We start from the raw sequence: 27226 nt of genomic DNA on the forward strand, positions 1-27226 counted from the left end.
AAGAATCAGATCCATTTTAATCAATGATTGATTAACTGTTTAATACATTAGAACATCAGAATGAGCTTCAACAGGCGTCTTATAATCGTCTTCAAACCAGAATTCAAACTCTGATAGTGAAGAAAAAATAAAGAAAGAAACACACAGCTGTGCCTGTTGTGAAAATGTTCGCCCTCTCACTCCGACCTCATGATGCGGGCATAAAGAAGAAAGAAATCCCTGTAGTTGAATGCGGTGAGCAAAACTTACACCACGATGAAGAGGAGGAGGGTGATGGAATACAAAATACAATCCGTCACCGTTGCTTTCGAAACCAGAGTGTGTCATTTAAAAGGTGGTGTCCGTAAAACACTGATTGTCCATAGATCACCTGATACAGCTTGTTTTTAATACACAAAGTCAGAGAAAACAGAGCTGGGAACAGAGCAAGAGATGAGATGACAACCAACTGGGATTAGCAGCAAAACAAGATCTTAAGGCAAATGTGCAGTCTGTGAACCCTTTTCAGCCTAACACAACCACAAAGAGCTCTTTCGACAATCAACGAACCCGTTAAGCAGATCATTTTCCAAGCACAGAAACTGAGAAATTACAAACTGAGGCCGGGTGAGTTTTTGACAAGTCCCGGGTGAGCGGGTGATTTTGAGCTGCTGAAAATAGTATGAAAGAAGAACATTGAAATCTTTGTATCCAGGGTCCCTGACATCTGCTCCTCAAATGCAGCGATAGCCCCCCATATGGAAAATATCAACTTTACACATACACAATATACACAGATCATTTTATGGCATCATCCAACAACAGGTCCGACAAAAGGTCATAAGGTTATCAGAGAATATCAGCAGCCTCTGAGAAGATTGAAAATATTATATTTATTGAGTTGAGGAATTTGTGTTCAGCTTTCTTCCTGCTGTAACCTGGACAACGGCACAGAGAGCATGTGGAACCAGAGACTTCTATAAAAAGGTCCAAATGGACCTTACTTCTGAAATGATTTGTCCAATAATACATTCCTACGAGTAGCTATGGACTGAAGAGGTACTCTGGATCTGGAGCTAACGCTACATGAGCACAGATTTACAGGAATCATGCATTTCACTGCTCACGACACCAACGCACACTGAGAGAACACCAGTGAATAAGTCACTGAGGACACGATCTGAGGCAGTGTGATGTTACTTGATGTATTTAGACGTTGATGTTTGGCAACGAAGAGGCCCTGAATACATGTTCACCTTGAATAGAAAACAAATCTCAGTATATAGGTTATTTACTTTATCTGAAATAATCTCACTGCAGGACTAAACTAAGCACAAATCCAGTGAAGCAGGCGCAGTTCACAAGTGTCTACTCAGCTTTACAGACACAGACTGTATGAGCATCACTCATCATGCTCCTTTTTATCATTATATAGATTCAACTTTGATCTTTTCATTATAAACACATCATAGCACAGTAATTTACTTAACACAGTAAATATTATACAGTTAATTTCGGATGAACAATAGCATTTGTGTGAACTTCTAATCTGCTTTAAACCAGTGAACCTTCAGTAAACTCAGGATCTAGACTCTGGACAAACCAAATCACAAATAACAAAAAGAACAATTATTTGTGACTTTTAACATTCCTCGGACCTGTCTGCGTGGTTGGACATCACTACAGACGCACAAGAGCAAATGTGTTTCTCTCAGCAATTGTCTGTTGCTTGGGAGCGTGTGCTCAATTTTAAGGGGCCAAAAACTACTCAGACAAGAGACTACACACCAAATTTCACAAACACCAACAACTTCAATTACCGAAACACTACCATTAAAAAAGCTTGTGTTTAGCTGTTTACATTTTACTGCACAATTTCCTGCACATGTGATTACCTCACACAGATGATGAAGGAGAACAGGATTGTGGGGCGAGCGGGAGACTATCGTTTCATATTAGGATGTCAGATTTAATATGATATGGTTTAAGTACATCTAAATATTTAAATTCTAAATGTTATTCCAAAAAGGAGAGCCTTACCTAAGTGCTTTAGTCAATTAAATGAATTGCTTAGAGTTAATAATGCTCATTAATGATGTAACAAAAATGTTCCCTTATGAGATTTTCCATGTTAAGCTAATTAAACGAATCAAACGTTGACTGTAGCTACAATCACTGCATCGCAATTGGACCAAAATAGACACCTGACACACAAAGCTGGACAGATTCATAATCCTGTAACTTGCATGTGTCACCGTGTTAATTTTCAAATGAAAAAAATACTTTTATAACATCAGTGAAGTAATGGTTGATATTAAAATCTGAGATTTTGGACATTTCTATCTTGATTATTTTCTGAATTCTTATGCACTCATATTGATTCTACTCTTTAATAGTCATCAAACATCAAAGAACATATACTGTCAATACAATATCTATAATCAAATGGTCAATAAAATACCTGTTTTTCTATGCTTTTACTGTGAAGTCTACCAGGAAAGGCGGTTGACACACCTTGGCTCCAATAACAGGATTTATAAGCAATTGCCACTGGTGTATTTTATTTTTTAAAGTCGATAAGTGTAACATTTCTTAGCAATATTTCCAAAGGGTGTTTTAGAGCAAAGAGCCTCTCAGCAGTAAATATAACAAACAATATTAACTCTCAAACAAGCTCTTACAAATAATTATGTAAGTTTAAGGTCTGTATATCAGGCGTCACCCTAAAATAAAAAGGAAATTAATCCTTTTAAAAAACAATTAGTTGCAAGATATTCTCATGACATTTATGAGGCTTCATCGCATAAACACAATTTTTGTGTTCATTCTTTTGTTTGTCTGTGCATAATGTCTATGTACATTGTGCCTGGCAATGTCTCATGCAGATTATCACTGCATTGTACACCAACAAATTAGCAAGTGTGCAGAAATGAATATGTCTGTGGGGATTTCATACGACAAGGCTTAAAAAAATGTGTTTTGTTCTTTTTAAAATGATGATTCCCTCGTAAAGAAAATTACTATTACACCCCGAAACCTAAGATCTGTGATTTACTGTATGATGATCCAGTAATTGTTCTCCCTCTCTGTGTCTGCCTGTTCACCCCAGCAGAGGGCAGCGTTGTGTCATCAGAAGGCTCCAGTCCATGGTTGGAAACTAAGTGGGGGAGAGGTCACTCAAAGTGTCAACATGAAATCTTCTTCCCTATTGTGAACGTTTCAGCTTTGACTTCTTTAGCTCCAGGTTCTAATGAGAAAAAACAGTGCTTCACGTCCTCGGACTTGTCCAGCAACTGATTCACGATCCAGTTCGGTGTAATCTACGTTTTCCTTCTTCGCACATCAAGTCTGGGGCCTCCTCATTAAGAGTGAGAGTCACAATGAAGCCGCTGGTTTAACGTCTGCCGAGGTGGCGGCTCAAGCACTCTCTCTCTCTGTAGAGCACTTGCCCCTAAATTCAAAAGAAAAGCTCGAACTTGTATGATTGACCCGCGGGTTGAGTCATTTACCCGACGTGAACACCCACATTGACACACACTGTTTCTCCGTCGTCCACCTTCACCAAACAAGGTCAGAAAGGTGGGTGTGTGTTTCAAGTCCTCTACGGTTCTCTCTGTCTGTGTGGTTCTGAGGTCAAGTCGGAAACCTTCAAGTCCCCCACGTTATTATCACACTGATCTTCTGTGAGACTTTCTCTCATGGCTCTTCTCAGACTTATACCTCCTCCATCACCTCCATGACGATGGTCCTGGGTCCGGTCAGGATCAGGCTGCTGACGGTGCGGTAGTCGTGGGAGAGGACGCTCAGGCCGTTCACCGACACCACGAACTGACACACCTGGAGAAAGACGGGCAGAGAGAGGGGAGAGGTGTTCAATGGTTTGGCTGGAATACTGTCAAGGTGTCAAGAACTAGAACGGCACTTACTGGAGCGCAAACCTCCGGCTGAGGCCCAACAGTCACATTCAATTCAATCAGGCTTCACCAAACTGCACAGACTCAAATATCGGACCCCTAGAGATGCCAGATTATCCCATCAAGGTCCATAAATTATTCCTTTATAAATTAACAATAATATTGAAAAATGCCTCACGTTATCCATCCCCTCCACCAAGTTTGAAGAAATGTAGTCGATCCTGCTAATAATCAGACATATGGCAGTAAAAACATAAACTCCTTGGCAGAGTTAATGAGGATAAGTACCTCCACCAAGGGGGTTATATTTTTTAATCCCCTGACTGTTTGTGGTTTGGTTTGTATATTTGTTTGAAAGTCAAATGACACAAAACCAACTGAGAATATTTCCACCAAACCTCTTGGGTCGGATGCGGAATGGCTCAGGGAAGGACCGATACAATTTTAGTGTAGATCCGGATCAGGGGGCAGATCTGGGATATTTTTTTTTTCTGTATCATTACGAGATAAGGCATTTTACAACATAATTCATGGATCTTTCAGGATCACATTTCAAGCCCACGTCAGAGCTAGTGGCTTATTCTGTTAAACATTTAGTTAAACTTTAAATCTCTACTGTTATTGTTCATGCCGGTGTGTTCACTTATCACCTCTCCAGCCTCCAGCTTAGCATTTGACAGATGATTAATTTGTTTTGTTGGCGTACTCCTTTAAGAAATATCAAGAGGAAGGAGGAGGAATGAGAGAAAGCGGCTGTGACCTGGGAGAGAAATTGCAACACACTCGCAGCTCCGCCACACAAACACTGATAACTTGACACTTGACTGTGGCTGAACGACACCAGGCACAACACAACGATCACGCTCCGGTCACTCTCCCGTCACGCCTGCACGGGCCCCACCTCCCTTATCGCCATTTAACCACCGCTCCAACTCAGCAGCTCCGATAAAAATAAGACCTGCTGCCTTGCAGCTATTGCAACATGATGCTGTCGTTCTTGCTGCTGTTATGGTTTGGGTGTTTTCTATTTTGTGGACGCTATTAAAGGCTCACACACACAACTTCACTGGCTCGCAAATGTTTCCCAAAAGGATATGCCGATAAAAGCTTCATGCATGTTGGAAGGCACGTTATTGTGTTGCCCATAAATCAATAAGTGCAGAGGGAAGAGAAACCTCAACATATTACGTTTTTTTACATCAATTTCCGTCTCTCCGCAGTGATTCCGGAAGAGAGGGATCAAAATAGGCAGAGGGAATAAGTGGGAAGACAGATTAAGAGTGATAGAGGGAAGGAGAGAGGGAAAATTATAGCCCCGACTGTTAATCCTGTGCTGCAGAGGAATTTCAGCCTCTCACTATAATCACATCCAAACCTCTGCTTATGCATCACACTGCTTCACATACGTCAGAAGGACTGTCCGTCATGCCCGCTCTTTTTCTCCACTGCTATTCATTTATCTCTCGCTCTCTCTCTCTCTCGGCTCTACCTTTGCTTTCAAGCTCCCTCCTGACCCTCCACCTCTTTCTCTCCCACTGACGCTTCTCTCCTTTCAGGCTGTGGGGTTGTTGGTCTTGGCTGAGGCCCAGCTGGACCCAATGGCTCCTGGCACTCGGGGGGTTAATAAAAGAAGAGCTCTCTCCCACACGGAGAAAGGAAAAGAGCCAGGCACCAACACAGAGAGAGGACGGAGGAGGGAGAATCAACATTCACATGTGGCGAGGCCGCGCAGAGATCCTCGACCGACATGCAGTGAGAACTGTGAGCTGCGATGGAGATGTTGGTCGTGCTCTGGAAAAAACTCTCCGAGGCTGTGCTTCGATACGAGCCCCTTGCACGAAGGTTCCCAGCTTGATAAGGTGTTCAAGGAAAATAGTTTGAACATTTGTAAAAACATGCGTTATTGTTTTGTATAGCGGAGAACAAAATAACAGGTCGATGTCACATATTGTGTCTGCTTGTTAAATCAGGAGATTGTAGCTCAGCTTAGCGTGACGATTGGAAACAGGAGGAAATAGTTCCTCTGTCTCTTTCCAAAGGTAAGTGCGACACATACCAGGCTCAGTGGAGAAGCAGGCTTCAAAGTTTTCAGTGTGGCTCATTTCCACATAAAAAAAAACAAAACTGGATTCATAAAACTGGACGTTGTCGGATTGTATCTGAGCCAAACAGTTACACAAGCAGAAGAGGCTGTACTTACTGTTGCATGGTCGTATTCATTTGGATTTACATTTGTGTTTGTAGAGTCTATTTACATTGGCTTTGTGTTTACAAACCCATCTACAGTGAATATATGAAAAAGAGTTTTATCAGTGTTGATGAATCCACACAGTGCCTGTCTGGTGTCGAGCTCACTAATTAACTCACTGTGTCGTGTTTGTTATATGTGACAGACACATATTAAACAGAAGACAGAGAACAGGATTATTTTTGGCCAGGAGCAGCGACTTCCTGGAGTCAGCTGGTTGCCTGGCAACTTCTCAGAGAGAGAACAAGACCCCAGGAGCATCTCAATAAGGGAGCAAACCACAGCAGATGAATATTTGACCATTAGACTTTTTTAATCTTCTGTTCTTTGCGGCCTTGACGGATCATAATTGTGTTTTTGCAAAATCAATATACTCAAAGAAAGAATTTAAAGGTCCTGAATGTAAATTATATTATTACAATCAAATTCCTGATTTGTCTGAACTTTAAAGCTTCCAATCTTGGATCGTTTAAAATGGTTTAAATCGAGGAGGAGACTGATAATTCCATCGCCCTGGTGACAAGACTGCACAAAACATTTCAGTTCCCACACATAACGGTGTGCAAACAGTCACAGTACACAACGCACAAATGGAGACAAAGAGAGACAAACACACACGCCCTGCTCTACCTGCCGCCTTGTGAAAGTGCATTAGAAGTGGCTCTAAGAGCGGCGTGTTAGACAGTTACATAAGTGCTGGAATCCATTATGGTCAGACAATGCTGATGTATGTGTCTGTGTGTAGCGGGAGGTGCCGAGTGTTTGATGAGACCAGCCCTCTGAGGTCAGTGGGTGTAACCGGCTTCTTCTCGGGCCTGTTGCATGGACTGTGGTGCCAACAAGGCATCACCACCCCCCCCCCCACCCCCCCCATTGAAGTGTTTTACTGCTTAATTACACATACATAAAAGTCGTCAGGTGAGGTGAGAACAAGAGGGAGGAACGAACCTGCACACACTGCTGTATGCTCACAGTTTAATCCGGGATAATGATGATGATACCTCAAAGCTGATATTCAGGTTTCAGCTTATTATTATTTTTAAAAGGCCTCGTGGTTAGACATTTTGGGCCGCACATGAAAGATCAACATCTTAATCTAAATCTAAAAAAAACAACACATTTATGTAAAAATTACAGGATCTTTAGTAGAACTGTTAGCTCGATGTCCTCACGGTAAACACATACAAAGGTCACACGGTGCAAGAGAGCTTATTGCATCCACAAAGACAACAAACACGCACTTTACGAGGGTGCACGCTTTTATGACTGACAGTTTCTCATTAAAGGTGTTTCCATTGTCAAATAAGAAGAAAAAACTGTGAACAGTAACCAGGGAATAAGCGATATTATTAGGGCCCAAACAGTGACAGGCACTGACAGACAGTGAGGCCCTATTTAAATTGTACGGATTTATTTATTTTTTCAGGTAAATAAAATGGCTTTTTGTTATTATACATTTTTGTTGTTGTTGTTTTTAATTTAATTTTTAAAATATATATATTTACCTCCTGCGCAGAAGCAGACCGCGGCGATTCATTTTATGTTATTTTATTTTTCAGGGCCCGAGCACTGACAGAAAGTGAGGCCCTATTGAAATGTAAGGATTATTATTGTTATTATATTTTCTGTTTCCTCTTTCAGTGCTAATATTGAAGCTCAGCCCCCTACTTCCTCCTCCTCCTCCACTCTTTTCTCTCATTTCATGTGTCTTCTCTCTGGCCTCACTCGGAGTTAACATCCTCTCTATCTTTTAGTTTCAGATGTCCCAATCAGATTTTTTAATGCTTCCACCTAAACCCCTGGACTCACACTCAAAGAGCCTCTACTTCTGCTTACATTTGCTCTACTTGTGCTCAAATTTGCACTCAGATATTAAGGGGGTTGGATTGATTTCCTGCGCTCCAGCTTCAGCTCCTCTCCTCTCCTGCTCAAGCTGCTTCTGTGCGCCCGCTCTCAAATTGATCCTATGCTCGTGGATTGTTTTTGTACAAAAAGTCCATGAAAGTAAGGTGAAGTGTTGACAAGTTTACATTTTCTAATCTATCTAAGCACAAACGGGGGCTATTTGAATACAAGCGCAAGGTTTTGAGGGAAAGTATTACAAAATCAGAACATAAATACAACAAGTCCTGCTCAAAACTGAAAAACCACAATCTTGAATTAATTTTGCCACCGTCATGGAGAGAATAAGAAGCAGCTTTGCAGTATTTTTCCCCTAGGATTTAATAATCACACACTGTGTGTATATAAACTTTTAGCTCCTTGTAGTTTCCTTTCTAAACTCAAAGACAACGTAATTTCAGACACTTTGTATCCTGAAAGCCCTTTTAAACGCCTAATGAAAACGTCCAGCAGTGCTAAATATTGCTTTAATGATCAATTAAGCACAGCCAACTGTTTATTATGTGCTTCTGATTTCCCCTCTAAGTCACATGCTTCTCTGCTCCTCTTCCTGGCTCCTGCTGCTCCTTTCATTTACTCCCTGCTCTCTCCTCCCTCCCCATGTTGTGGTTAAAGTCGCCAGGCTTTGCATTCCCAGGATTCCTCGCTCTAACTCTCCTTTCATACCTTCATGCCAGCTGTGGCAGCGAAAACCACAGATTCCCCGCTTTCCTCTTTCCTGACTTTATTTTCTGCTTTTTTCACTGCTCTCTCTATAGATTCTCCCATCACATCTCCCATCATCCTCCTCACGCTGCCTTTTCATGACAGGTTGTCTCTGGGACGTGTAAAGGTGGTTTTGGAGAGCAGATAATGACTGGTTTAAGGAGGTTTGGTGGAAGAACATGCACATTCCAGACAACAACCCTTACAGTGAAATGAAAACAATGAATTTCCTATTCAATGCACACATGCGTCTTTGCAGCCAAGTCACCAACCAAGAAAAAGGATTTATTCTTTGTTCATCCCTCCACCTTTTATATGCTGTACTCGATCCGTGTACCTATCCTTCCTTCTTCTTAACTTCAAGCTATATTATCTAACTTCCTTTCTTTTCTCCATTCCTTTTCCCCAGGGATGAACAGACGGGAGCCCAGGTGAGTTTTCAAACATTCAAGACGCTATGATTCTCTCTCAGTCGTACCTTCATGCCAGCTGCAGCTGCAGGTCCACCGGGGTCCACCGCCTGGATGTGACAGGGTTTGCTGCCTCGCACCACAAAGCCCCAGCCCACAGCATCGCCTACAATCTGAGGAGCAATCAGAACACAGTGAGACGACATTCCACGGTTTTTAATGTGTGTGCCTGTGTTTGCCTGTGTTTGCCTGTGTGTGTGTGTGTGTGTGTGTGTGTATCGTACTGTGAAAGTCTTCTTTAGAAAAGGTCCTCCTGGCGTCTGCAGCTCCTCCGGACTCACTTGTCTCTTCAGAACTGTTGAGAAAAACAACGTTAGACATGATATTGATAGAACATAATCAGACATGACCACATATATAACACATATAGGCAGGTATACAAATGGATACGGCACAAACTAAAGTTCAATGACATCATGTTGTTGTTCAAAATGTGTCTGTGTGTGTTTGCGTGTTTGTGTGAAGAAGTTGCACATGCTAATGAGACTGGGGGGGTGCGGCTTCCTGAAGCAGTACAGCTCCCCTTCCCCTCCCCCAACTTCCTTTAACCATAACTCACTTCAATATGACCCAACACGGGATTTCACTGGAAGTCTGCTGTCTTCAAAATAGGTAATGTATACATTCTCTACATTTATACATACTATAATAAATAAGATGCTCTTGAGAACTTGTGATATCATATGAAATGGAAATGAAAAATGAGGCATGTCTGTGTGAATCCGTATCTCTCTGTGTTTATGTACCATTTGTTATCAATCATTTTGAAACAGTGTCTAGGCCACCTGAAACAATTCTTATATTAAAACAGCAACTCAGAAAGAACTAAAAAACGTGAAACCGACGATCATTTATTCCTCTTAGATAAAAGAAATAAAGATCACATAGTAGACTTTGTCCTTCAGGGTGGCTCCTCCTGGCTGAATGCCTGTCAGGTCATGGTCAGGGTGCAGGACACACACACGGAGCCTTTATGTATCATCGCTGATAAGCATCGTGATGTGACTGACAAGAAAAGTAAATGTGGGCTGTTGCACCTTCAAACATCAATGGACAAACAACTGTTTTATTGAAGTAAAAGACAAGATGGTTTCTGTTATTTTAGGTAGTTGTTATCACAGTGATTTGAGTTCAAGTGTTTTTCTGATAAGTTTGGTTTTAATTAGTTGTTTGATGCTGTGTAAACAAGGTGAAAAGTCATGATTGATGGCTGAGACTGACTCTGGCCGAGCACTTGAGTTGGCAGGGCGTGGCTCCGTACCCTGATCCCGACAGCACCGGCTCTGACTTCAAATGCCCAAGATGGGCGGCGTTCATACCCTGAGGAAGCTGAGATGCATCGTCCATCTTTTAACAACAGTCAATGTGCTGAACTACTCATTTTGTGGTGAATCAGCTAAAAACTAGAGACCTTGTTCATTCGGAGTATTTGTGAAGGAGCCGTGTTTAACATTATATCCACTTATCCTCAAACCTGACGACACAGCCTTTATAAAGCCTATGGCCTCAGTTTATGTGCTTAATGAGCCACTTGGGCTCTTTAAAAAATATTTCCTACACTCAAACCAGATATCACACGAGGCACAAACCTCCTCATTCATGGGGAACCTTTGTACTGACTAATTAGAATGCTTCATATTTTTGGAATCCTTAGCTTCCCATCAAGTGATACACAAGCACTATGGTTAATACGAGGAAGATGGTAAGTGTTTGTGTTCAAGCGTGCACGTGTGTGTGTGTGTGTGTATGTGTGTGTGTGTTCACGTGAGAGTGTGCCTTCCTTTTCCTGTTCATTGTGTATGGTGTTTGTGAGGGCTCAGATTAGACGCGGCAAAGGAAACCTCTCACAGTATACACGCACACATATATACACACACACATAAACACACACACACGCACAAGCACAAGCACACACAGAAAGGCGTCACTTCTTCATTCAGTTCTCCATGCATTAGTTAAAGCGGAACTTCTCCAATGATTAAGTTCCCGATGATCCCCTCCCAAGTGCAGCACGTCTGTCTTCCTCTGAAGTCAACATGAAGTCATCTAAACTCACATCAATATTTATTTTTACAAGTTGTGAAGTCACAGTTTGTGATGGACTGAATACCAGGAGGTGAGATTTATCATTTGTGCTATAACCCTGACTTCGAGGGCTCCAACATCAAACCAAACCCAAGGAACACTTGATTCCAAACCACATCATTCCAATCTTGAAACAAATATTTTACTATCAAAGTCTACATAGTGCCTATTTATAAATAATGGTATAGAGTGGTAACATTTAAGTAATCCTCCCTGGTGCACTCATTCAGACATTCTTGTTTGAACCAAATATCTAAATTAATAAAGCTTTCAGGAGAATGCTCGTGACACAGGGCCTAGTTAGGGAGTTTCAGTCATTGCAGTTTCCTGTTCAGAGCGGATCATAGAATATATCATCACTAAATTGTCTTTGTTGTGGATTAACTCAGGACCATCTCCGCTTGGGGCCATAGGCAATTTGCCTAGTTTTGCCAACCCTGTTGCAACATCCCTGCTGTCGGAAGTCTGGTGTTGTGGATAACATATTCAAACGTAAGACGATTTTCTAAAAATGTCACAGACAAAGCAAATAACACAAAGAACCTGAAGATGTACTGTATGCTCTTCAAACTAAGACTCTGTGTGTTTGCATGTCATCGTACCAGATTTGGGGTTGAAGAGGACAGGTGGGCTGCTGCTGAGCGTAGGACTGCTGCTGTAATAACCGCTGCTGCCACAGCTGCTGCTCATGCTGCTCCGGCGGACTCCCACCACCACCTTTATCTCTTTAGTGGGACTCACTGAGACAGAGGGAGACAGAGAGGGAGAGATGTTGGACTAAAGCAAAAACAGCCGCGTGAGAAAGAACTAGAGTGGATAGCAGTGTATAGACAAGTCAGATAACCCCTCCAGTTAGAATAAACTCATCTGGTGGGAATAAACAATTATTTTAAGCCATTTTTCATAGGAACCACTTTTAGATAAGTGATGTTTACAAGTTCTTTCAAGAAAAGAAAAAAATGTCTTCAGTAGCAGTATATTCTACCAGCAGTATATTCAGGTGATACCATTGCTTGGTTATGAAGCTCTAAAAATGAACCATCCCAGTTTTCTGAAGGTGAAAAACTGGATTCTCTAGTTGTGAAAGTGGATTCGACCAAAATAAAAATCAAGTTAGGAAACTACATGACTTTACTACTTATTGGGTCATGCAACTTTTCACTGTGGCCCAAAGCACAGCAGTTAACGTGACTGTGTGTGAGCATGTGATAAAGAAAACGAGCAACCAGCCGAGGGGAGCGTTTGAGAAAAAGAAAACTGACTGACTAAACATGAAAATACAAAACAACAGCACCTCATTGAAAGTTCTCTTTGATATTTCACAAAGCAGTGAAACAATGTTCATCAAAGCTTTCTGGAATCCAGGGGCATATTTTTGTTGCCGTTCTGGCCGACCAAGAGTATTAAACTAAAGCAATATTGAATGAAGAACAGTAGCAACCCCTCTCGTGAGGAGCTGGAGACAGAACGTTTGACCTTATTTTCTTTTCTTACAATATTTGCTTAAAAAAAGTTAGCAGCAAAATAGATGTAGGTTAAAAGTTTCATCTAAAAGATGTCGATCAGGTTTAAATCTTAGTACAGGTTCCTAGTATAGTATATTTCACTAAGACATCTTTTGAACATGGTTATGAAGCATAATGACATTTACTTTTATTCAGCCAATGGATATCCATAGCACAGTTACAAACCATAAATGATATGTTAATATCCAGCTAATGAATTTCTCCTTGAATCTCTCCTTGAATCTTTATTCAGACCTTTTAGTATTATCTCCATTTTGTTTCTCCTTGTCTGAACTATCCTTGAACTGCCTATGGAATAATAAGAGGAGAGATGGTTTTCAGCAGGTCCTAAATCATAAGGAACATTCCCAAATTTAGGCAGAAGGCCCTGTTGTGTGACGTCATTTTATCTCTAGGTTTGTAGTAAACAACTTCCCTGTAAAACGCCTTGCCTTGCAGTCAAGACAGATTTTCACTATTCGGCCTGGGTGATTTCTCCGGGCATACCATGGTGCCTGTCTGACCTGTGAAACTTCTGTGTAATAAATTCTATTATGCTGCAAGTTCTGGGTCCGCGTCTCCTCTCTTCAAACACCGACTTCGACAAGACACTAGTGCTTGAAAGATACGATACAAGTCAAAATGACAGACTCTTAGGACCATTTGGTGTAAAACACTATGATACAGTGTTGAACCTGTGTGTAGTGATGGTACAGTTTCTCTCCATGTCTGCGTGGTGCGGTGTTCACCTGAGAGGAAGCTGGTGTTGCCTCCGTCGGAGTTCTGCTTGCGGAGGCAGAAGGGGCTGTCGTGGCTCTCGGGGATGCTGCGGCCGCGCTCGTGAAGGAGCTCGATAAGCCGCCGCCGCCGCCGGAAGTTCATCCTAAACTGGTAGAGGAGCGGCCCGTCGACAAAGTGATGCTTGTTGGTGACTAGTGACAAAAAAGAACGGACATGGATAGAATGAATACATTTTGATAAAGACAGGGGAAATCTCCTGGACAATTTAATCTCTTCTTTCAGACAGTATGCAAAAGATAGAGAGATAGAAATCATGAGATAAAATGATATTTCCATCAATAAAACATGAACAGCCTTACTTTGGTGTATTTTATATAGCGCGAGTCATATTTTAATATCTCAGAGACAATGTGATTTATCTTCCACACGTCGACTGAGCCCAAGTGAGCAGCACTAAACAAATTTTCCACTGAGCTGAGATCACCTGTGCTAAACAAACTAACCGCAGAGAGCACTGACCTGGTTCATCTCTGCTGGACAGAGATCAGACCAGCAGAACCAGAGAGTCGCCAGAGTACACATTCATTTCAAATCAATAAGCTTGCTAAAATAAAACGCATTTCCACACCATGCTCGTATTTTCTTAGTTTTTAAGATTTTAAATGTATTACCTGATTTCAGAGACAGGAAAATACAGAAAAGATTTGATATGGACGGTGAAGTGCTAAGACACCGGGTGAGAATTACTGTTTACGGTGTCAGTAAAGACTCTTAGTCATCCAGGTCACTGTTATTCAAGAGGAGCTGGATCGAGGGCAGTTGAACTTGAGTGAGCGGTTGGAAGTCCCGGGTGCTTAATCTCTGGGGGTGTTTGCACTCCTGGCGCTTGTAGCGACAGTCATTTACGTCATTGGAGTCACATGAGACCAAGTTTCAACAAGCATCTGGAAGTCAAGTGAGGCAAAGTGTAAGAGGATATGGTTTTTGAGATTAAACCACGTGCTCTACCCATCTTAAATTAGTACATTATTGTCATTGAACGAGAGCACCTTATGTTTGTTTCTGTCTTTGTGTGTCCTGGCCTTAAAAAAACCCAGGGTTGTGTTGCTTCTTCATGATCCTCCTGAATATCTCAGATACTCCCCACATTTAATCAAAACATCAAAGCATCAAAGAGCTTGGAACTTTGCAGACTTTTGCTCTCATTTAACTTGACTCATGTTAAGTAAAAGACCTATCCACTACATTTACCATATGTAGCCTTTGTTGAACCAATAATGCTTAAACCAAAAGATGATGTAACAGTAGTATTAGTAGTGAATAGTAATTAAGTCAGAAAAATAGTTTCCTCAACTGAGCTATAGCGAGTTTTAAAGTTAAGGACTTGACATTTTTAAAAAGTTAAATGTGTAAATATTTCATTCAATACTTTCCATTTAACCTCACAAAAAAATAAAAATAAACTATATTTTCAGACACAAGGGTTAACAGCAGTGGTCAATCTTTGGCTGGTCAAAACTACAAGAACACATTATGTCAAAACGTAATGATTGTAATTTACTTCTACTGTGTGGTCATTTAGCTCATTTTAATGTATCTGCATAGAAACACACTGGCCACAGTCAGGTCATATGTACTATGGATGGAAGGCTGTTGTCAACAAAGACCTTTAACATGCTTTATCCTCTCCTCAGTAATAGATTGACTTAACTTCTATAGAAGCTCTTTCTCTTGTTCAGTTTAAACTGACTAAGGGAAATCTTTTCACACCAGCTGTCTCAGTTTGAGATTTATGAAGCCTTACCCAGCATGCTGTTCGCCGAATGCCTTTGCCACGGCGACACAGCAGCCCTCCTCTCACCACCTCATATTCTTGATTTGCCCGTGGGGCATTATCCGCAACGTACAGTGTTTGTCTTTTATTGTGGGATTCAGCTGGACAATACGAATAACAACTGCCATGCTGGCCTGCAGAAAACACACCCAGGTCCGTCTGACCAGTAAACACACAAACCTAACACAATGCAGATCCATCCAGACCTGCCCCCCCATACATCACATGTGTGAATGCGTGGCCGCGGCCCACAGCCGGGCAGGGAGCAGGAATTCAGACTGGTCCGTCATCTCGTTCTCTGGTCTCTATTTTATGCGTCTCTCAAGGGAGCTGAGGACGGGCAAACACAATATATGTACCAAACTAAAGTAGCTTCAATTATCCTCCCTACTTTTACAAATGCATGTGTAGCATTCTGTGTAGTGACCAGCTCATATATCATTGTGCGGTTATTTCATCTGGGAGGTTGACACCATTACGTCTCTAAAGGCGAGCAGGAAGCAGATAAAGCTCTGTATTACATTAACTAAGTGAAGCGACAAGACACAACTCTGAAGTGTGTGTGTGTGTGTTTGTGTGTGGGTTGTAGAACACTACATTCCTAGTACCCTGGAGATGCTCAGCTCTATTACAGCCTTGGAGACAGGAAATGAGAGAGAGCAGATGGGCCCACTGTGTGATGAGGGGCGGTCAGGCGAAGGGAGGAGGAGAAGCAGGAGCAGAAGAGGGAGAGAGGGCAGAAATGAATCTCCCTCATTAAATTCATTAATGGATCCGGACAGAGGAGCAGATCGAGGAATTTATATCATCACTTTCCTAAACATTGCGAGATTGGGCATTTTGGGACAATTTCTCCAATTCCTTAGGGAATCATTTATGGATATTGATATTAAAAAGGCTACATATTTAGGGGAGTGATTTCTATGAGTGTGCACAATTTGGTGTTTCTATTTTAATGAGAACGTGTATTATGTACTGTGCTCATGTGTGTTTGAATGAGAGAAAACAAAACTCCTGCACTAAGGACATGTGACTAAAGTCATAAGTAATAAACAATCTAATTAAATCATACATGGGTGTGAACCACAGACAGGAACATATAATCAGATTTCAGGTCATGTGGTGACACAACAGAAACTCATTCAGGACTCAGGCCAAGAGTTAAACAAAATGTCAAACATGAGAAGTGTCACGAACAGAGTACATGACACATTTGACCTAACGATGTTTTAAAAAACAGAAGCTTTAAAACCAATCTGAACCAAACGGCTTCAGAGCTCAAACAATCCTGTCCTATGGTCACAGATAACATGACAGCCCTGGTTCCTGTTGAACTCCAAGGACCCTGTGACGTTACGGCCACTTTTTCCTCATGTGTAGGAAATTCTATAACTCATATCCCTGAGCAAACTCAGGTCAGAGACAGGAGACTTAAACAGAGAATCTAGAGTGTTGGTAAACACTAATCAGAGGCAGAGTGAGATATAATGTGGGTTAGATCAGGATGGCTGGGGGCCAAACTGAGCTCTAATGAGATTTAGGCGAGGACGAGAGTGGGCGCTTTACTTTGAAAGTTTCCATTTTTAAAGTTTCCAGTTTCCCTGGGCTATGGTAACCCAGTTTGGGACTTTGAGGTGTGAGGTTTTTTAGGTTAGATCCGTCGACACATATCTATGACACTACGGCTGGCATCTGTTGCAGCCCTGCTCAGACTGAACCCTACATGATTTGGACAGACTGAGTTAAATGAGTTATTTCGCTGTGCAGATAGGGCTCTAATCATATTATAAGTCTACAGCCATCATCAGATGACATGACCCAAAAAGAGCAAAGCAAATGCGACGCAGCGCTATAAATGGCAAAGTCCCGAGGAGCTGTATCAGAAACCACACTGCAGAGTAGAGCTCTGCAACAGCATCAAGTCGAGGTGAGATGGGGATACGTACAGGCGCTGCTAGTTTGACTCTCACTGAGGGTCACAGATCATCACACCTTCAATTCATTCTTTCACCTCCACTAGGATTTAATGGTCCCTTAAGCACATTGAAGCAGACACAGCAAAAAGGTATTACATGTTTTAAATACTTGACCTGGTGGCTCCTTATACTGTGTGCAGTTTTTATGTTAACGGTCAGTGTGTAAGATTTAGGTGAAAGAGATCTACTGGTAAATTATCCTAGTGATGTTTTCACTAGTGTGTGATCATCTTAATTCAACAAATTTTTTTCTTTACACTAGATTGGGACATTTATAGTTTGACAAAATTTTTGCCTAAATCATCGCCTCAAATTGCCTACATCCTTATTTGAACAGATCATGCGATTCTATCCCTGTAGTTTAATGGCCTATGTCAAAAACCATGTGACTTAGGCAATTTTACAAGCTATTCAAGATGGCTGCTGCATCCAGAAGAACATGAACCTACCTAGCCGCTGAAGTTATTTCCTATGATTCAGGGCTCTTCCCCTATTGGTAAGTGATTAGGTTTACTATAATATAGGCTACTTTATAAATTATGCATAGTTATTTTGTCTTTTTATTCAGTCTTTTTAGTCAGCATTTTAGCAGCCTGTCAGCGACCTGACTATGGGCTTTTTAATTTTGCAGACCTTGTACATACAGAAGAAAACTATGTAACACAATAGAAGAAAGAAAACTTTCAATTGACATCATTGAAGGTTTTCAGTGGGCCGGCCGCAGACAGCATGAACAGTGGGCCTGTTTTCCTCACCGTGCTGAATGATGCCGTGTTCAAGAAGCCTCCGTCCGAGCCTCTCCGCCTCCTCCCTGGTCGCCATCTCGCCCTCCTGCAGCAGCCAATCAATGAACTCATTGGCCACCAGCGTCCGCTCGTACCCCCCGCCCTCCTCCTCTCTCGTCTGCAAGAGGCTGTTCTCTGTGCTCATCAGCCTGTGGAGAGAAGAAGGCAAACTCGTATTACTTTGATTAAATATTACTTCACAACATTGCATTGAAAAGTAATCCAAGCACAGTTGGTTGGAGATTGCATGTCATAGGAAGTAAATTTAGCCGACAGAACTGGTTTTGCAGCTCTGGATGCAGCCTCCATTTTAATGACAGATGTGGCTAAGGGACTTTAGCAGAGCTATATAGAGCACATACCCTCCTTTCGGAAAAATGTAAGCTCACTGAAATATTCTTTTATGCATGTTGTAAAACTTTCTGTAGAGGGGATTTCCAGCAGGGAAACTTTTCCAAACCAGCAGATCTGCCCACTTCCCACTATGTAATCTGCACAGTCAAATTGCACAAACGCTGCACTGTAACACAGTCTGGATTAGCTCTTAAGCCACATACTGAGTAAGCAGAGTCACTGAGAGTTAATCTTAAAACTAAATTGATGTTATTCCGAAAAAAGAATGCACCGAAGCGGCAGACCAGACTAGCATGATGACAAGGTAATTACATCAAGAGTAATCTTCTAGATCTGCCTCACTGGCGATCAATGGACGTTTGACTGTGTGGATGTCAGTAAATACAGTTTTGCATGTGTGCAATTTGGAACGGTCTACATCAACAGACAAGTACACACATGAATAGAACAAAATTGCTGACTATGTTAAAAACAAACACTGTCACCTGAACTTAACGGATCACAAAGAACAAACATTTGCAGTGGTATGTCGAAACGTGTGCTGGCATTGAACTGTACAATTTTTTGGCACAAATTATGTTCCCACACTCTGTTTAAAAGCCTATAAATCATTCACTGAACGATCAAATCGACGCACCTCACAGTGTAACAGAGACGCAGCCAACTTAATTATAGATGTAAGAGCAGTGTGGCGATTAGTGGTACAGCTTGGAACATTGTCTGACTCGGAAGGATGTAAAACGTGAAAGTGGCAGATGAGGACATTGCACTTCTAGAACATTTGGAACGAACGGACAGATCATATAGAGCTTGAGGCTCCTGGCTGCGAAACTTTAACAATCATCTTTATTTCGGTTGAACATTCTTCCCAAAACAAACAGGTACATATGAGTCTCCAGGGAAGAGGTGACATTTTGAGGTGATAACCTACCAAAGCATAGTTTAACATATTGGGAAATGTGTGCATGTTCTTGCTGAGAGTTAAATGAGAAGGTTGATACCAGACTTAAGTGTGTTACGTGAGGCAGGGAGAACCGGTAAGAACAAAATCTTCTTAACGGTATTTCTGGGAAACAGTTAGATGCTAAAGTCACTTCAGACCCCAACATATTCTGACACATAGCTTATGTTATTGTGAAAATATATATATTTTAAGTTTGCCTGCTACAGTTTAATAGCAAAGCAAAAATAATTTCTAGAAATATCAGTCAAATTATAATTTTAAGACTTTTTTTACTGTGACGATTGGGATTGTGAACATAAGACAAAATCAGTGATGTAGGATAAAAAGGGAAAAAGTCAAAACACTGGACTATTTTCGTTTGTTTTCAAATAATTAGTCATCATGGATTTCTGCAGTTTTATCTCAAATCTCTGAAATAACGTAAATAGCATTTGTGCATAGCTAATCCCCACTATGTGAACTATTTACTGACTTAAAGGCCGTGTATGCAGCAGGCGAGGTCGCTGTGCCATGGAGAAGCCATGAGTTTGTCCATTGTTTGTAAAGCTCTTGGGAGAACATTCAATGTCTTGTTGAATAACCGCAAAACCATTAGAGCCCCTGGAGAACAGCTTCTGCTTCCCTGATAAAATCTAAATCAGGAGCGGCCTGTAAAAATCCTCTTCTCTTCTTACAAGCCTGTTCTTTCTTTTAGCTTGTCTCAGTGTGGTCCATTAAACTGTGACTGATGATCCAGAGAAAAGCAGTTGGCCCACATGTCAGGAGAAGAATTGAACCCTCATTAAACTAGATCCCGATGTGACAACATATTCTTCAGATATCAGCTCCGAGTTGAGGCCCCCAGATTAAACCACAGAGTATCTAAGATAACTGATCTGAGCTCCACGCGCAGGTCTGCTTAAGCCCCTCAAGCCCACACACCCCAGAACACAAGCCTTGTTCAGATTTCAAATCTTGATAGATCATTATGTTTAGTGGGGCAATTGCGATGACCCACATTGGCAGCAAACATATTACAAACGTTGAAGGATAATAATGTTCCATAGGACCTGCCTAATGCCTTTTAATCCAGTTAAACATGTTATTTAAGAGGATCATGATATGTTAGCTCAAAGGGATTGACTGTACTGTATCCAGAGTGGCACCTTGAATTTTACATATGGTAAAACAGTAGGTTGTGCATGATGTCAGACTGTATATACACAATGTACACAGCTCATGATAGTTTCAAATGGGACTAGGGGGAGCTGCCATGACCTGGATTTAACGCAGTTGTTCATTCAGCATACGTAACCCAGCCAGAGTGGTGCCGTAGAAACATGGTTGTGGGAAAACCAGGCTTTTCCCTGCACTCACACTCAGGTGGGACCGTGACAACCCTTTTACAGCCACGTTGCCCTTTTTAAAATTCGTATTTCAATGCTTATTTAAGGGGGAATCCAGTGCCGTGAGCAAGTCAAAGTATTAGTTGAACGTTTAAGTGAATATTCAGTCAGAAGATACTTTTGTTAGAAGCTTCAAAAATATGTTTTCAGAGACATCCGACCTGATATGGAGGTTTGAATGGAGGAAGATGAAAGCAGCTTTTTTTCTAGGTTTCACTTTTAATTATTTAACACAGAACCTAAGTGATTTCTGAGTGTGGCTGGAGAGAAAATAGGCATCCAGTTACAAACAACCCTCTTTTCTCTCATTCATTTCAAAGAGTGAATAAAAAACACGTTAAAAGTCTAAACTTGAATGTCCCCAATGCAAAATAAATGTTAATTTGCTTAGAGCTTTTGAGTATTTAACCACAGTGTCTACTGCAGCCCAGTGTGGGTCTACTGGTCCCTCTGTTTGATGTTAATGGTGATTTTCCTGTGGATTTGGCCTCAGTGTTGGTTGATGTTTTGAGGGAAAATATTAAAAATGTGAGGAAAAATAAAACTGGATGTTTGTATATGCAAAATGTTCCCACTTCACCGGTACTTTTCAGCTGCTCTGAGGAAACTTCACAGCTAAATGATTCCCACTGGGTGGATTTCTGCTTGATTAAGTACCCAGCTTCATGTACAGTAGAAGTTCTTGAGGCTTTATTGATGTAACTTTCTCATTTCTCATTATCATGTTTAACTCTTGTTTTAATCTCAATTACAGTCTCCAAAGACTGAGATCAGCAAGATAATCCAACAACAAATTGTTGTTTCATCAAAAATGTCATCTTTACTGTACTTAACACTGCACAGATTGTATTTTAAGCTATAAGGAAAATATTTAATGTTCTAACCCTTTACTGTAAAGCTTCCTTTTACAACTACCCTGTAACCTGGTCCTCATAGAAAAATACAGTTACACATAAGTAGAACCTGACTTCAATGATTTTTTCAGGGAGTAAAACATATCTAATGCCGATATATATATTCCAAAAAAAGAAATTTAACTGAGATTGAGATTTTAAGATTTAACATATTCACAATTTTTTTTAAATATAAAATGCACACATAAATACAAATCTATGCTGCATGGTATATACAGTTAAATATAAATGTTCACATCAGCTTACCTTGGCAAACCTGAATGCTGATAACGATACATGTGAAAAGTTGATATCGACCATTTATATCCACCCACCGATCCGTCGTGGGCTAATCAGTAACTCATGTGGAAATGGGAGGATCTACACTGCAGCACAGAGATCAGCTGTTGTGATAAGCCAGTGATTATCTGCTATAGGTTCATGTAAATGTGACACAGACGCAGATTCTTCTTTTAGCCATTTGCTCTGAGACACAAAATGAACCAATGTTGTGTTTAGAAATGAAAGATTGTGTTGCTCTGTCTTGATTTAGCGGAATAATGTATCATTTAGGTAAAAGCATGATGAATGACCTGAGAGGAGAAACTTGGACACCTGAAATGTAAAAACAAGCAAAAACATGGTCCTTTCAAATGTATTGGTGAGAGACAGATTCTTTGTTGTTGTAAACAAAGCATTGAAAAGACCCGTGCAGTCCATAAACAGCATTATCTATATGCTACACACACACACGTTTGTACATTTGTCTAGTTAGGACATTGGCATAATGCATTCTCGAGCCCCTTACCCTTATCCTAACCATCCAAACTAAATGCCCAACCCTAACCCTAACGTAAACTAATTCTAATCCTAAAACCAAATCTTTACCCCCAAACAGGCCAGTAAAGCGGTGTCACAAAGTGAGGACCTGCCAAAATGTCCTCACTCTTTAGGTTGTAGGCTCAGTCTGGTCCTCACAAAGACAGCTGTACAAGAACACACACAATGCTTTTAAAGGCCTGTGAAAAATTGTCCTTCCCTGTTGCCTGGAGACTGCAGTCAAAACAACAACAGTCTTCCACAGGTTTGTTTACTGTATGTCGTGTATGTTGATTTGACAATCAGCAGCATCACTGATCAATGTGTGAGTCCGTTTCTTTTTCCAATGGAAAAACCACACGTGGAACTGGCTGTAGGGTAAATGATTGGAGCTTGTGAAGTATGTAGTTGTTTCTTTTAACAAGTCTGTAGATCTGTGTGTATGATAATATGTTATTACATTTGTGCACAAAGTTACTAGAGCCAAACCAGAATCCTCTAATCAACCTGACCATGCTCGTGTTGCCCAGCGTCACCAGCAACTGCAGGGCATGTTTGTGCTTTGAGTGAAACCACCACAGCTCCTTCCCAGTTTACTGTCAAAAAGCCAATCTAAACCTCAAACTTTCACATCTACTTCTGTCAACAGGCAAAGAATTATGGCAGTAAAAAGAATGATGAATATAAAATAAATCCAAAAAAGTTGTGGTGTTACAATATCTAGATCACGCTGACTAAACTAGAAATTGCTAGTAATGTTGGAAATTTGAACCTCATGGTGGCATCAGATTGGTGATCCCATGAAGTTATTAGAATTTATCCTCTGATAACCAGGAATGTCTTCAGGAAGAAAGGTGCCACCCTGATTTATCCAACAAAAAAAAACTCCAGACTCTTAAGACTCCATTTCATTCATTTTAGAAGAGCTGACATTTTGTTGAATCTTTGCAAACCGCTCACCAATGAACCACATCCTACATTGATGTGCATCTGTGAAACCAAGATCATTCATTCTAGAGAGTTTTCCCTTATCCTTGATGCATTCAGGCACAAGAGATATTGATATTGACTAATATTTTTTGTGCCATAGTTGTAATCGTCAAGCAACTCTATTCACAAGCAAGCAAGCACCAGAGCACGCTTGAGGGAAGTGTATGTGTGTGTGTGTGTTTGTGTATGTGTGTGTCCTGAGCTGCACCATGGCGATTACATAAACACATAGCTTTGAGAGCTGAGACAACAGATGTCTCCCCTTGGACTATTTCTTCCGCTTATGCAACTGCTGCGTGCATGCATGTGTGTGTGTGTGTGTGTGTGTGCGTGCATGTGTGTGTGTGTTGTCATAGAAAAACACATGAAAAATAGATCTTTGTTTACAAGAGTGTGTCACCATGAACAATGGGGTCCAAACGTCTGTTTGTCTCACACTAGTGAACCCCACTGAGAGAAATGCTCTTATGACAGAGAGGCAGCATGGTATTTGAAAGGGAAGGGATGTTAGGTTGTTTAGAAGTAGAGAGAGTGTGTGTGTGCGTGTGTGTGTGTGTGTGTGTGTGTGTGCGTGTGTTCGAATATACCACTAATGTAGCACCAGCTGGGAAAGATATGACACACCGAGAAAGACTTGTGCGTTTCTATAGTTACAATTAGTCTCATCGCTATTGGAAAAAAACAGTATAATTGGTAGAAAGGTGATGACAAACAAAAACATTCCCATTAGCGATGTCCTCTGTCCTCTCCTCTTAATCCAGCCCGTCTCTGAATAAAAACACCACGTGTCATCTCTTCTCAAATTGATTCCACCATCCTGATGCTTCACTCCCTGCAGGCTTTTATCATATTTCAACAAATATTCATGTCCAATATGGTGCACTATTATGTTTATTTACTGGCAATAGAAATGCCCAAAGAATCTCATATGAGCCATTATTTTCATAGTTGAAATACTTGTTTGCCATTTGTGCTGAACTAACATAAGATAGTGGACCAATGTGGCCTTCAAGGTGCTTTCAGCTGGCTGTATGTGTGTCAGGTCACGGTCACGGTGAACAACAAACACACATGTCGACAAGCATCAAGGTGACTGTGTAGAAAAGAAAACTGGATGCTGGATATCGCCCTTTCCAAAAGAAATGGACAAATTATTGTGATGGTAAAAGCCAGGTTAGAGGGACAAGCTCACAGACAAAACTCTTTGCAGCTGGAAACATGCGAGTAAACTGGATGCACTGCGATGACAAATGCTCTTAGATAAAGAAACGTTTGGGTTCCCAGCGAGGCTCCATCGAGAAGGGGAACTTGTTAAGGAGCCCCACAGACAAAGTAAAAGTGTACATTGTGTGCAAACACTGCATTTCTCACTCGGCGGGAACAAACGCCTGCTGTGACATTTTAATATACTGCCGAGTTTCAGCAAAACTCCTCAGGCATTCGCACGAGATGTTTTTCGGGACACGAGAAGCTGAAACTATTTGCTAAGTTGTTAAAAGTGGAATCAGCTGATGTGTCTGACAACCTGCATCATGACTTCATTGAGCTGTGAAACAAAAGACAAGCTCAACGCGAGGCTGTATTTATGACCTGAGGATTTTACTATCATGTGGAGCCAACTGCTGTTCTTTACCAAACTGACTCCTGCACCTCTTAGATGCCAAAGTATTCCTTTAAAGCTCTCCGCTAATGAGGTGAAAGAAAAACAAAAATCAACCCTTCTTCAAAGCCACACTACAAAGAACAGGAATCGGTGTGTATGTACTTTTCGTATATCCTCTGGCCCCTCATGAAGACCTTGGCTTCACTGTCCAACGGGAAAGTTCCATCGTCCTTGCGGAAGCGGTAAAACAGCTTCAAGTCTCTGAACTCCCGGTGCTCGTCACACACTACAAAACAAACACACACACACACACATAGAAAACAAAGAGGTTTTTAGTTGTGTCGGATAAAGACTTATCACGTGCAGGAATGGAGCTCAACAGCATGGTTCCGGAAAGTAAAAAGCCCATTCATTTTCTCAATAGGGATTTTGATTTTCAGCCATGATATTGTAACCATCCAAGGACGAGATTGTGAAACTATGTTAAATGCTCCTGTAGAAGCCACAACTCTCTATGAAACAAACTGCAATCCAAGACAAATTTAGTTTTTTTTGCAATGTCAAGGAAAAGCACTGCACTACCCTCAATCCTCAGGTGTAGTAATGACGTCTGTTTGCCAGGGCTTCCTGTTACAATGGAATTGTTTAGCACAACCATGAGAATCTTACTAACATGCTGTTGTTTTTTTAGAGGTGAGGAAAAGAAGGGTGTTGAAAATAACTACAAGGTAAAGTAAAGAAGTGGAGCGCTGGAAGTTGTTGGAAATGGATCATTTACAATGGTTTATGGGAGGCGTAGTCTCATTTACTTCTGGAGCCAGAGCCGTTCTAAAAATGGGCGTCACTGTTTAGCTCCGTAGAGAGAAACATGGATTATTGGGACAGAACAGGAAAGATTGTTACCAGCTGCTTGACAAGAACCGGAAACTCTGATCCAGACAAATATTTACATTAAGACTAAACATCATCACAACCAACATGCAGAAACTCCAAAAGTAGAGAAACCTGTTTCATGTCCACAACTCAAAGTGCATATTTACTTTACGGCTAAATCCATCGATCTTAATTTCATTTAACTGTCACCTACAAGTCCCATTCTAATTCACGGGTTGGGCTAATTTATGATGGTAGAATATTGCACAAGCGAAAGCCTCTTGGGAATTTTGGTTATCTTCAACATTTATGTTGTTTCTTTACATTCATTTTTACTATATATTTTGTTTGTATTTGTGTTTTCTTGATTAAATGATAGTATATTATAATCTTATAGTTGACCTTTAAAATATCCAGTCTACAGAACATCTTTGTCATAGGGGTTTGACAACAGCATCTTTGGAATCATTGCCAAATTTGTTTTAAATATACATCAGTCAAATGCCAATATATAACTATAAGAATTTTTCACTAGTAGTATTAGCATCGGCCCCACAAAATCTGCATCAGAAAGGCTCTAAGACAGAGTCACACACACACACACACACACACTCACACTCACCCTCACACACTCACTCACTCACTCGCAGCTCAGCCTTACCATGATGAATGATGCACTGGTCTAAAAGTTTCTGCATGATCTTGATGGCCATGTCTCGATCGGTGGCCTCCTTGTGCTCCATCAGCCAGTCGATGAGCTCCTTGGCCACAAAGCAGTTGGGGTAGGTTCGCAGGTGGTGCCGCCGATCCTTGATCACCTTCGCCTCGTGGAGCCGCAGCCTGGAGGTCGGTAAACGAGACGAAGGGGGGGGGGGGGGGGGGGGGGGTTTGGTGAGTTTGTGGCATCGAATATGAAGAGACAGGGAAATAACACAGGAAGGTAAACTCCTCACCGGCAGTGGGATTGGACTCCATTGCCTTTTTAAATAACCTTTTATCTGCTCCTTTTAGAGGTATAAGAATTCATCCTGGAATTATTAATGAGACTTATAACTTATATGTAACTTTTTAAATAGGCGGCAGCTCACGTTTCCGACTGTAGTTATCCATGTGACCTGCATCATATTAGTCTGTTTGATAAACGATAACTTGATCAGGACAGACATCCGAGGTTAGACTGTAAATCGCTCCTCTAGGCTCT

At 41.2% G+C, this 27226-nt stretch overlaps 1 protein-coding gene and 1 long non-coding RNA gene across 4 annotated transcripts in view; one reads left to right on the plus strand and one right to left on the minus strand.

Annotated features, from left to right (window-relative positions):
- Positions 1 to 27226, minus strand: part of deptor (DEP domain containing MTOR-interacting protein) — a 30953-nt gene continuing 3727 nt past the window's right edge. For both annotated transcript variants that reach the window (XM_062400161.1, XM_062400160.1), the window contains exons 3-10: positions 26687 to 26865; positions 25315 to 25438; positions 18115 to 18293; positions 13558 to 13740; positions 11906 to 12043; positions 9443 to 9513; positions 9227 to 9331; positions 1 to 3816 (exon numbers count right to left, since the gene is read on the minus strand). In XM_062400161.1, the coding sequence (XP_062256145.1) occupies positions 3694 to 3816; positions 9227 to 9331; positions 9443 to 9513; positions 11906 to 12043; positions 13558 to 13740; positions 18115 to 18293; positions 25315 to 25438; positions 26687 to 26865 (1102 nt within the window). In that variant the 3' untranslated portion in view covers positions 1 to 3693. The remainder of the gene's footprint in view (positions 3817 to 9226; positions 9332 to 9442; positions 9514 to 11905; positions 12044 to 13557; positions 13741 to 18114; positions 18294 to 25314; positions 25439 to 26686; positions 26866 to 27226) is intronic.
- On the plus strand, positions 5555 to 12045 carry LOC133965552 (uncharacterized). Of its 2 annotated transcripts, none has more exons than XR_009923877.1 (5): positions 5555 to 5752; positions 7701 to 7738; positions 9158 to 9352; positions 11693 to 11795; positions 11909 to 12045. It is a non-coding gene; the product is annotated as an uncharacterized LOC133965552 (long non-coding RNA). The 2 variants fall into 2 exon arrangements; XR_009923876.1 differs by having other exon boundaries at positions 5555 to 5672.

This window comes from Platichthys flesus, chromosome 11, assembly GCF_949316205.1.
Source record: "Platichthys flesus chromosome 11, fPlaFle2.1, whole genome shotgun sequence".
Taxonomy (NCBI): Eukaryota; Metazoa; Chordata; class Actinopteri; order Pleuronectiformes; family Pleuronectidae; genus Platichthys; species Platichthys flesus.